General features: G+C 46.8%; 1 protein-coding gene across 1 annotated transcript; it reads left to right on the top strand.

Moving 5' to 3' along the window:
* The first annotated feature begins 736 nt into the window (after nucleotides 1–736).
* Nucleotides 737–8,847, top strand: DACT1 (dishevelled binding antagonist of beta catenin 1). The gene is made up of 3 exons (XM_057373220.1): nucleotides 737–1,004; nucleotides 2,600–2,662; nucleotides 5,160–8,847. The coding sequence occupies exons 1-3, from the start codon at nucleotides 752–754 to the stop codon at nucleotides 6,911–6,913; spliced, it is 2,070 nt and encodes a 689-aa protein (XP_057229203.1). The 5' UTR covers nucleotides 737–751; the 3' UTR covers nucleotides 6,914–8,847.
* The last annotated feature ends 3,496 nt before the right edge of the window (nucleotides 8,848–12,343 follow it).

The raw sequence follows: 12,343 nt of genomic DNA, 5'->3' as shown, positions 1-12,343 counted from the left end.
CTGGGTGCCGAGCAAATGATGCACTCAAAGAAACAAAAGTACCTGAACCTTTCTCCTGCCTCCTCCACTCTCCCCAAAGCCAGAGCAATTAAAGGATATGAAGCTGAACAGATGATGGATAAGCAACATTATAATACACAGGGGGAAACTGATTGTGTTGACCGTGGGTTAATGAGTGCCTTGCAAAATAATTTCTTATTGCTTCTTTTATGCCATCAAATTACCTTCATAAATAGCCTTAAAATTCATCTCGCTGCAATTTCATACGATTATAATGGGAGAAGAGGAAGAATTACTCTTCCTTCCTGCTGCTCTGCAAAACTAATAAAAGGGCTGTGATCCCAGCCCTGGGAATCTTGCTCTCTGGATGGCAGACTCTAAGCTCATAACGTGCAGCAGAACAAGGCGGTTCCCACACCACAGGCACTTGYTGGCAGAGCTGTTTGGTGCCATTGTACGAGCAGATGTGATCTTTGACTAACACCAGTGTGGTGGGGAACGTGCCCTGTTAGGCTGGCACGGCCGTCCTTGCCCTTTCCACGTGCCCAGGTCTGCTCTGGCCGTCTCACACAATCCAGCTTTGTTCTTACAGCTGTGGTCAGCACAGCACGTTGGGCTTCCAGGATTGTGGAACATGCTCCTCATGCAAAACTGGCTGGAACAGGCTGGGATGAAGTGCCTGYATAATTCTTCACTTAAGTATTTATCCAGAGCATCCATCTAAAATGTCAGGGCTTTGTTCGGTTTTTATATGAATGAATATCGACGAGGTATTTCACAAGGCTTAGACAGAGCAGTCTGTTGGTCTTTGGTACCCTTTCACATCTTCCCCACGGAAGGAGCTGATGTTCTTTGTCCTCTTCTTTTGCAGAACTGCCTGAGGAGGAGGGATGCCGGGTTGTTAAATCAGTTACAAGAGCTGGATAAGCAAATAAGTGATCTCCGCCTGGACGTGGAAAAAACGACAGATGAGCACCTGGAGACAGACAGCCGTCCAAGTTCAGGTAAGGGCAGWGCTCAGCAGAAATTCAGCCTCCCTTGGTACCTGGAATAAAACTGGCTGTAGATTTTTGTGCTGGATTTTTCAGTACTGCAACAGTTCACACTCTGATCATTAATTCCTGCTAACAGAGTTTACCCATCACTSGAACGGCTGCTGTTTGCAGACAACSTATTCAGAGGAACATTTTGAGYTTAATTAGATTTTTAGTGTTTGGGGCATTTGTTTYTCCAAGGCCACCCTCACATTAGTTCAAAAAGTTCTAATTGTCCTGTATGTTAGGAAGGAGGCTGAAGGAAAAATGGTCAAAAGAAGCCCCACCATCAGGAGGAAGATAYCAAAAGTGATCATACAGCCAAAAAGAAACATTGAATCAAACCACTGCATCCCCCATATACTGAATTTCATCTCATTCTGTGTTGAAGCCAGTAAGTGGAATTTAACKATGAGGAGCCTTTCCTAGAGGCCTCTACACTTGTCCTGAAGACACACTAAAAAATGGAAAATCCTCCAACTGGCAGTTGTTAAGCCATTGCTGATTTCTAGTCTGATTCTGTCTTGCTCCAGCACTGGTATTTTTATATCCTTTTCTCCCCTAAAGAAAGGTTTTTTTTAATACCCAGCTTTTCCTCCTCTTGGAGGTACTATACAGTRTAATTCCTGGCTTTTATTTGATGAGCTAAACAGGTCAAGTTCTTGAAGTCATTCATTGTAAGGCATTTTTCCAAGTTTCTAAATAGCTTGGTGGCCTCTTTCCAATTTTTTAGCTTTGTTTTAAGAGTGCTGGATTCAAGGACTGGGCTCACCATTCCAATGTTTCTTACCAGGGCCATGTTAGACTGCTGAAGTCATTTCCCTGCTGCTATTCATTAGTCTCTTTGTACATCCAACAATCTCATTAGATTTTTTTTTTGCCATATCATTAAGCTTGATTGAGCTGCTTTTCCACGCTGACTAAGCCCTTTCCAGGATTATTGTTTTTCAGGATGCATCCCCATTCTGTAGGCATGCTCTGCATTCCTTATTCCTAAATGAACAATTTAGATTTTGGTTCTGGTGTGTCATTTTTCCTTGAGTAGTCCCGGTTTACCAGGAAATTAAATTTGATGTGCCTGCACATTATTCACCATTTTCCTTCTTTCCTGATATCCGCAAATATTATGTTTATCTCCAGAACTTTGAGGAAAGTAATGGATAGCATTGGGCYCAACAYTTTTGTAGTTAAGTAATAGTTGGASAGTCTTGTCTTGGAAGTATAACACACTATTAAATGTGTGGGCTGCCAAACACAGCCTGGATCCTTGTTGCTAAAATCTGAAAATTCCTGTAATGGTTAAACCCCCAGCTCTTGTAAAGTTAAAAAAACTTCCATCTGCTAAGTTCTGCTGTTTTAAGTGCTTTACTTTTAAACAAAATCCTTCATGGCAATAAGGATATTACTAAATTGTGGGCTGCTTTTGGGGTGACTGAATGAAATCCCATAACTGCTTGTGTCAGAGTAAGCCAAGTCAAACACCAGTATGACTGCCCTTCTAGGGACACAAATAGTAACTTTGTGTAGACATAACTAATGCAAATCCAAACTCTTTATTTTTATAGGGTTTTATGAGCTGAGTGATGGAGCTTCTGGATCGCTTTCCAATTCATCTAACTCAGTCTTCAGTGAGTGTTTATCCAGTTGCCATTCTAGCACTTGCTTTTGCAGCCCTTTGGAGGCAACACTGAATATCTCAGATGGACGCCCTAAATCTGCAGGTATAGTAAAAGCAGGTCGAATGCATCATACTCCAGGAGGTGGCTTTGGCTTTGGAAATACTGCCTCAGGAGTAGCTGGGTTGGATTAACCCTTCTCCCTTTCATGTGCCATATTGTAAAGATCCCAGTGCCTCTCACGTACATTGGTCACGAGGAAGGATTTTTGCCCTCCCCTGGTCCAGCCTGACACRTGAATGTGCCACTCTAAACACATGAAAATGGCATGTGAAGGTATGACAGCTGCTCTACCCAGCAGAGGGCAGTGGTACCTGCACACAGAAACACAKCAGTCAGCTGATTTCTCCCGGTTTCCTTTAGAAAAGCATTTTTAGTAAATGGCAATAATTAACGATAGCTCTTAGCCACACCCTCATTAAAGTCACAGAGTAAGGAGCTAGCTACAGGTTTTAGGGGGTCAGGGAACAAGTCAGACTATTTTTTGGCAGTCATTTTGTCAATTCTGATGGTCTTCAACCCCCAGGTGAGCATGGTGAGGCGTGCCCTGTCCTTACAAACAGACATCATGAGCAGGCAGATTTTTTGTCTCTTTGGCACAGAGCTGTGGGCTTTCCTTGGACACCAATTAGAAGGTGCAAGCCTTGATTTGTGGGATGGTTCAATAGGAAAGCCCCCTCTGTGCTCCAGAAAAGACACTTCAGTAGGACTGTKGTGATCAAATGTTATTTATTGGCTGCAGACATTTTCAAAAGCTTTAGCTTTTTCTGGGCTGTGGAGAATGACTCCAATCCCAGTATTTCCAATTTTCATTCTGCTCTTTAAGGTTAACTTGTAGTGATTTGTTGTGAATCAAGGACAGAATAATTCATGCTCTTCTGTTTCTGAACTGGGAAAAWACAGCCTGGGATACATTAATTCTGAGATGCTGATAAATCCTCTAAGTTATCCTGTGAGCAGCTTGAGGTAATTTAATGCTCCCTGTTGTAAGGTACATGTGATCTTCATGTGCCATACACTGAAAAAAATATCACACAGGGAATTCCAGCTGATTGCATCGCTGCTTTTTTCTGTATAGACCACAAAAACCGAAACCTCTCATTATTCATACAATCTCACTTGAAGGATGAAATTCCACAAACTGACAGGTTTCAAAAATGTCTTTTTGTCAGCGTTCCTTGAAACCATTGCAGAATTTAGGAAATATGGGAAAACTGTGAGGTCATCTGGAGGAAGTTTGTGCTTTTAATCCCCTGTTCTTCCTCTTCTGCTCACAYAGGAACATCATCTCTATCAGGAAATTTCATCAAATCCCATGAGACCTCTTTGAAATAAGCCTTAGATAAGTGACAAGCACTGAGCATTCAAATYGGAGTACCCTGGCTGAAGTTTCCAGCCCAAGGGTAGAAAACAGGACTGGCAGAGGCTCATTCAGATTGTACCCCTACCCAAGAAGACARGGACAATTAAKCTTAAGAAAACAATAATAATCTTAGGTGCTTGGGTGGAAGCCCTGCTCTTAAGGTCRCTTACCTCCCTAGTAAGCGCTTTAGCCATTAAATCTGACTCATGCATCTTGAAACGCACTGGATTTYTCAGGCAGAGCTCTCTTTGCAGAGCCAAGGCTAGGATTGACCTGCACTTCTTGTACTTGTGTGAAAACATCAGCCTGTTTCCCATTTTTTAACCCCTTACCACTCAAAAGGAGCACCTGTTGTTATTAGCATTGCCATAAATATTATAATAGAATAGCAACAATAATAAAAAGAATGATAAAAATAAATCTGGATTTTTTTCCTGACCCGGGATATGCTTGAAAGCATCTSGAAATTTGTCAATAAGCTACAAGAATTAATTATTCTTCTGTCTGTATTTTTTATGTTTGGATTTGGATCCAATCTCTTTGGAATGGGCAAAGTAAAATATAAAAGTCATATATGCTGAGGCCTGCAGAGAGTTTCACAGGTGTTCATGTAACATATAAGAGACCCTTGCAGACTTCTGGGTGGCTTGAAAGAATGATAGGGAGCTCTTAACAACCTGGGCACAGATTTGAAACCAGTGTAATGTTCTCATTAGGGCTGAGACTTAAATTGTTTTACCTGTGTGGTGATAAGTGGGGTAAATCCCACATCAGTGCAGTTATAGAGACCCACAGAAGGATAGTGCTGCTTTTTAAATTGCTTGAACAGCACCCCTGGTTGCAAAATCGCTGCTGCTGTAGTTAAAGCTTTGCATCGTGTGCGTAGATGGACCGGCGTCCTTGGCAGCACATTAAAAACGTAGCGCAGCTGTCCCTGGCAGGCTCTCTAAACTCTTCTAAAATGCCTTTCAGATCTCATAGGCTGGATGGACTATAATAAGGAAGGCCAGCGTGAGGAGCAGCCCGCAGGCTCTGTCTGTCGCTCTTTGTCCACACCGCACTCAAATTCCCTCGATGTCGTTGCAGATGTACACCCCAAGTACCAGTGCGATCTGGTGTCTAAAAACGGGAACGACATCTACCGCTACCCCAGCCCTCTCCACGCCGTGGCTGTGCAGAGCCCCATGTTCCTCCTCCCTGTGACCGAGAACCCCCAGCGAGAAGAGGAGAGGCTGGCTTGCGACATGAGTGACGTTTGCACCCCATCCGAAACGGACTCGGGACAATCCGCCGGCGCCTTCCCCCCGCAGAGCTCCTGGCCGGTGCCGTGCCCTTCTGCCAGCAGCAAGAGGATAGACAGCTACATCCTCAGCCTGGTTCAGAAAAAGACTCACGCGGTGAGGACTAACAAACCCCGCACGAGTCTCAACRCCGACCCCACCAAAGGGATCTTGAGGCACGGCAGCATGTGCGTGCGGCAGCCGGCAGCCATGGTGGCCCACGGCAACGTGGTCAACCTGAAGAGCTCCAAGCAGGTGTGTTTGCCTCCTGGTGGGACCCCCGCTCCGGACCACACGGCTCCCTCYCCGTTGAAGCAGAGGCCGAGGGAGCCGGCTGGGGAGCAGATGGAGAGCAGGAAAGCCCCTTTGCCGGCAGCATTCCCACCCGGAACAACAACGGAACTCCAGAGCAAGCACCTGCCGCGGGGCAGCGTGGCCAAAGCGGCGCCGCCGGAGCTGGGGCGCAGCGCCACGGCCACAGCAGGGGACGTCCCCAAGGAGAACGGCCAGCTCTTCGCTGCGCCTCCCAAAGACACTCCGGGGAAGCCGGTGCTGCTGCAGCCGGAGAACAGGGTCAGCCAGCCGCCCAAAAAGATCCTCTTGAAGAGCAGCTTGCAGGCGGCTCGCTCCTCATCGCCGGCCGTCGAGGAGAGGCCCGCGCTGGATTTCAAAAGCGAGGGCTCCTCCTCGCAGAGCCTGGATGACGGGCTGCTGGTGAACGCCCAGTACATCCCGGCCCAGCAGCAAAGCATGAAGCTGCACAAAGGCACCCGCAACGTCAAGATCTTGAAAAGCTCCGCCTTGAAACACCGGTCCCACCTTGCCAACGGGGTGGAGAACAGCTCGCAGACCTTGAGGGAGAAGGCCAAACCGGCCGGCAAGAAGTGCCGCTTTCCCGAGGAGTTGGATACAAATAAGAAACTGAAAAAGCCCTCGTCGCGGGGGAAGAGAGGCAGCGGTTTGCCGCTGGAGCCGGGTCTCCCGGGCCGGCAAACCGGTCTACACCGATCCGCCCTCCGCTCCCACGGCCACGGCCGCGAGGTCGTGGTGGCCAAGCCCAAACACAAGCGGGCCGACTACCGCCGCTGGAARTCCTCGGCGGAGATCTCCTACGAGGAGGCCCTGCGGAGGGCGAGGAGGAACCGGCGGGAGGCCGTGGGGGTCTACTCGCAGGTGCCCCTGCCCTACGTCAGCCCCTACGCCTACGTGGCCAGCGACTCGGAGTACTCGGCCGAGTGCGAGTCCTTGTTCCACTCCACCGTGGTGGACACGAGCGAGGACGAGCAGAGCAACTACACCACGAACTGCTTTGGAGACAGCGAGTCAAGCCTGAGCGAGGTGGAGTTCGTAGGGGAGAGCACGACCACCAGCGACTCTGACGAGAGCGGGGGCCTGATTTGGTCCCAGTTTGTCCAGACGCTCCCCATCCAAACGGTCACGGCGCCGGAGCTGCATGAAAATGCGGCCAAGGCCTTTGTCAAAATCAAAGCCTCCCATAACCTCAAGAAGAAGATCCTCCGCTTTCGGTCGGGCTCCCTGAAGCTCATGACCACCGTCTAGCGAGGTGACTTGGTGGAATGTATCTGCTTCTGCTTTCAGAAGCAAGGTGCTTTTTTTTTTTGTACATATTTCCACAGATTTTTTGTTTTTATACAAATATTTAAAACTTAAGGTAAATTATGTCACTTGTCTTCAGAACTTGGGTGGATACTAGTGCCTTTTACGTGGAAATAAAAGACAGTTACACTTGTTTAAAAAAACCCAACAACACAACACTGCCATTTCAGTGGTGAACAGCCTCCAGCACGTGGTGTCAGAAGGCTTTGAGAAAAGGCTGATGTCTCTAGGAATGGATCTTCCTTGCYCAGTGTTTCCAGTTCTGGGTCTTAAACAGGATATCGACAGCTTAAGGTCATAAGTTTTTAGGGAATAAAGAGGAGGGAGTGAGGGTGATTCTTCATGTTTTTGCTTGTCCCTTTCTGCTGCTGCTGTTGCCACATCTTGAACTTCTTCCTTCTGGTACTCTGGTCTGATTTTTTTTTTCTTCTCTTGTTGATTCTCTTCTTGAAACTCACTCCTGTCCTCCCCCAGCCTTCCCCCACCAGGAAAGGGCTCCTGTTCCATCAGTCTCCGAGGTTAAGTTGCCTTCCCTGGAGTGCACTCTGCTCTGATCTCCTGGGAGTCCCGCTGTGGATGGTGGCGGTGTCCAGAGTAAACTGTTGGAGCAGCTGACCAAGGCTCAGTAACTTCATTATATTGTGTAAAACTGCTTTTGAAAAAGAAAAAAAAAACCCATATGCATGTCACGTGCATGAGTATCAGTAGTTTTAATATTCCTGTTGATGTCCAATTTACTGTACATCATCAATGGCTGTTTTTATATATATATATATATATATCATTGTGTAAATTAATATAACACATCATATGCTGTAATAAACAGTCTGTTTTAATACTTTTTAAAGTTTGTTACGTTGGTACAGACCCAGTCAATGCTTTTATATTGGTTTTGTCACCACTTAGATGTCTCTGATGTGTCCTGTTAACATTCCCTCTATTTAGCCATGCAGGAAATGGGACAAGTTTAAAATGTTGCTGTGGATATGACTTGTGCTTTGAGGGAGTTGGCTTGTCATGGCTCCTCTTGTTCTTCCCATAACTTTGCATTTTTCCGAGGGCAAGGTGGGATTTAGGAGCTCAGAGGCATCTTCAGGTTGTTGCTGATGGGCAGCTCACGTTGCAGAGCAGATGGAAGTGTAATATTAATCCTCCTCTCTGTCTGGGTGCTTGCAGTCTTTGGTTGGTACAACACGGGGGCAGATGGTTGRTTTCTGTAACCAAATCGATCCGTGGGACACAACAGGTGTCCCCCTGGAATGTCCAGTAAGTGAATCCCCAGGAGCTGTGTGCTCTGGGAGCTGAGCTGGGTGGAGGAGAGCAGGGGCTGGCTGCCCGTGGTGCCCTCTGTAGCTTTGGCAGGCTACTGTCCCAGCTCTGACAAGGTCACAGAAGGTGACAACTGGGTCACCCACCAGTCTCTGTCTTGGCTTCTCCCACAGGATGGAGGGGAGTGTGGCAGCAAAGGAAAAAGGAGCCCTCCACAGGCACTCCTTCCACTCACAATGGAAGCTTTGGAGCTTCTTGGTGGGAAGGCTGGAGGTGTTGGGCAGGTTGAGCTGGTTCCTACAGGTTCATCTTCTGCTTTGGCATCCACAGAGCAGTGGACAAACAACCGGAGTGGGTGCTGTGGCTGGTGGGGATTGTGTGGAGCCTGTCCCTTCCGTGGCAAGGTCTGCYGAGCAGAGCTTCCCTTTGTGGTTCCTGTGTGTCCTCCCTGCTGTCACCCACCTGAAAGGCAGAGCAGTTTTTTTTCTCAGGTTTCCTTGAATCGCAAATGTAGGAAGGAAAGATCCACCCAAAATGAAACATTTCTGGGAGCAGCTTCTGAGACAGGGGGAGCACATTTCCTAAGAGGCAGATTTTCTTTTTTAATCTACAATGTAGTACATCCCTGCTTACAAAATCACTTGTTATTTTTTTCATGTTTTCTTTTTAAGGAGTGGAAAATTAGTTTCTGTAAGGGTTTTGCAGTACATCACCAGGCTGTGGATTCARTGACCCAGAAAGTCCTTGCACTTCCACCTCCCATGAAACAGCAAAAGCTGTAATTCCCCTCACCTGCTCATATTTMTTCTATTGCTTTACACATGGAAGGGCATCTTGTGACTATATGTGTACATGTATAAAAAATTTATACATTGATTTAGAATAATTCATCCAGAAATTACTGGACAAAGGCTGCCACTGCAGAGAGGGGAGACAAGTAATRTTTGTTGTTAAATATGGCATTACTAAGGCTAAGCAGCAGCTTAAAGCCTTCCCATTAATAACTGATGGGTGTTAYATCAAACAAAGGGAATGTCTTGTGGAAGCTAGTAGTTTCTTTCCTAGAATATCTCTTAATCATGCCACATAATCTCTCTTTGAGCGAGAAAAACATGTGCAAATCCCTGTAAATCTCCTCAAAGGTGTAGCAGAGCAGCAGAGAGGATCCCCAGCCGTGCACTCTCTGGCTGTAAAGGAGCTGCTGGTGGAAAGACAAACCAAYGACCAGTGGCATTTTGATGATGAGTTTTTAATTGCAGAGCTATAGCAGATTGCCTTGTGCTGGGTGAGGGAGGCTGGCTTTCAAAAGTGAGCTTCTGAATGGTTTCTTTTCAGATAATTGAGTTTAAAAAAAAAATAAAATTACCACCTAAATATCRCTAAGACTGTATCAGCTGCAGCCACGGTATTCTGCAGTTCTCTTGTTGAATAGCTTAATACCAGACTTGGAAATGGGCTGATGGTATCTCCTSTTAATTGCATCTGAGTCTTTTCAGTTTGGGGAAGGAATTTTCCTTTTCTTAACATGATTTAGGTAAGCATCCAGAATCCTTTAAACAGGCCTAGTTTTTTCTATTGACACTCGACACCCAACCCCTCCTTTTTTAATTTTTTTTTTTTTTAATAACAGATCTTAACAGTGCTGGAAAAGTACTTGATATGGTCCCAATACACAACACACATTCTCGTCTCTGGTTCTGATTTAGGAAACACAACTGAGTTCGTAAGTTTTTTCAACRTTAGGTTGGAAAACATCTGCTGATCTTGGAGACCAGTTGAGTGTCTGGCACTTCTTTAAGCTACCTGGCTTTCCAGCTTCACAGCCTGGAGTCCTTGCCAGTGTGTTTTTCACGATGTTCACTTTTTAATTATCCCCAGTGTTTATGGTTGTCTTTGGAAGTCTGCAGCAGGAACATTTCATTGCTCTGGGAGCTGTTTCAAGGTGGGGGTAGGTGGTAGAGGGGAGGTTTGGGATTAGGAGTTCCCATGCTCCATGTGTAGCTGAGTGCAGGAAAGTACAGAAGCATAAAGGAAAGCGAGCAGACCCCTTTTAGGTGGATTCCTTGTGATTCAGTTAATAACAGTGTTTCTGCACACCTCTGGATTACCATCACTCCCACTGAGGGAATCAGCACCACACACACTGAGGGGATGAGTGTGTCACTGGGCTGTCTGCCTCTCCCCCCATCAGGYTTTTTGGGTTTATCCTCTGCTCCCTCGCCCCAGCCACCAGCTGTGGGTCAGCAAATAGAGAATCAAGCTCTGTCTGGTGTGTGGGGTCAGAGAGAGGCCCTGGCATGGTGCCCAGATGTCCCAACTGCATGGGGCCCCTGCTGTGGATCTCCTGCTCTCTGTGAGAAATCCAACGTGCCTGTGGAGCAAGGGCTCAGACAGCTGGGTCTGAGGGAAAATGGGAATGCAGAGTCTGTGAAAAATAGAGTGGTCTGATCCTGGTTCATCCATATTTCCGGGACAGGCTGGAAGAGGAGGTGTTTAGCCTAGCTCAGTGAGTTGGACTGGACTAAACAGAGTCCTCCAGGGGATTCTGCCTCTTTTTTTTTCCAGAAGTCTTTGAATGATTGAGGCCACTATCAGCACTGCCAGTTGCTGAGGTGCTTAAATTCATCTGACCAAGTCCTGCAGGAGCTGTGGACAAGTGATGAGCTTTCCAGGTGTGCTTTTGGCCCTCCACAGCACAGCCCCTGCTTGCAAAGACTCTGCAGGTCCCTGTTCTCTGCAGCTTCCCCTGGGGCTTCAGCAGAATCTGTCCATCCCTTACAAGTTTTCTAGCTTTCTCATGGCTTGGGGTTCATGCTGGACAAGGCCTGAACACAAATTCTCCACAGCAATCCTGCGCCTTCAGTAATCCCAAATCTGTTTGTTGGCTCAAATCAGGTGGTCCACAGGTGGCAGCCAGCAAAGCCATCCCTGGGGGACCTGCACCCCTTCCTGTCACAAAGGGCAGCAAAGGTGAGCTGTGGTGGCCACTTGGCAGGTGATTCACTATGCTGGGCACAGCTCTCTCGCAACACATGATTTTTCTCACAGGAGGGAACGAGGACGTGGACATTTTTGAGGAAGCAGAAACAGCTGAACATATTTTTAACTGCTAACTTCAGCCTGTCGTRTGTACCTTTGGAGTAGCCAACAAAAATAAATATGACTGAGCTGCTAGTACAAAAAACTGAACCATTCTCAACTAACATTGTAGATGGAGAACTGTGGTGGGAAACGGTGCTGGAGCATGTCCAGAGAAGGGCAATGGAATGGATGAAAGGACTAGAGCAGAAGTTTTGAGAGAAGTGGCTGAGGGGGCTCCAGGGTGGTCTGGAGAAAAGGAGGTTTAGGGGGGGACCTTTTCACCCTCTACAAGTCTCTGAAAGAAGGATGGAGACAGATGGGTGTTGGTCTCTTCTCCCAATTTACAAGCAATAGGACAAGAGGGAATGGCCTCAAGTTGCACCAGGGGAGGTTTAGGTTGGATATTAGGAGAAAATTCTTCACTGAAAGGATATTCAGGCATTGGAACTGTCATCCCAGAGAAGTGGTGGAGTCACCATTCCTGGAAATTATCAAAAAATGTGGCACTTGGGGACTTGGTTTAGGGGTAAAATGATGGTGCTTGGTTTAAGAATTGGACTCGATCTTTGAGGTCTTTTCCAACCTTAACTGATCTATGATTCTATGAGCTGCTTTGAGGTTTGAAAATTCTCACAGGTCTGGAATGAGGGGAGATACATGAAAACCAGGGGATCTATGTAAAAGGGATACTAGAAAGTGTTTTTTTTACACAGCAGGGAATTCACTTCCACTGGAAAGAGGGACAGATGTAATACCAGCAAGTTCAAAAGGAAAGAGGAGGTAGGGATGGATGTGCTCTACCAATGATTGTGGCTGCCAGGGAGACTGTGAGGTGTCTGGACTGCAAACAGTGGCCAGGCTTGTGTGCTCCCCCTCCAAGCTGTCTTTCCCTGCAGCTCCTGGAGCCCCATTAGCTGGAGGAGATACCCCATCCTGCTGACCCAGCAGAGCATTTCCTGTGTTCCTCTGATCTTGAAGTAACTGATGGGAGTTGTCTATGCAATTGAATTTCCTCACTCGTTT

Source organism: Malurus melanocephalus, unplaced genomic scaffold (assembly GCF_030028575.1).
Source record: "Malurus melanocephalus ecotype Western Australia unplaced genomic scaffold, MMel_1.1 scaffold_190, whole genome shotgun sequence".
Taxonomy (NCBI): Eukaryota; Metazoa; Chordata; class Aves; order Passeriformes; family Maluridae; genus Malurus; species Malurus melanocephalus.
Note: the sequence above shows the minus strand (reverse complement) of the source record. Positions and strands in the feature narration are given on the sequence as shown.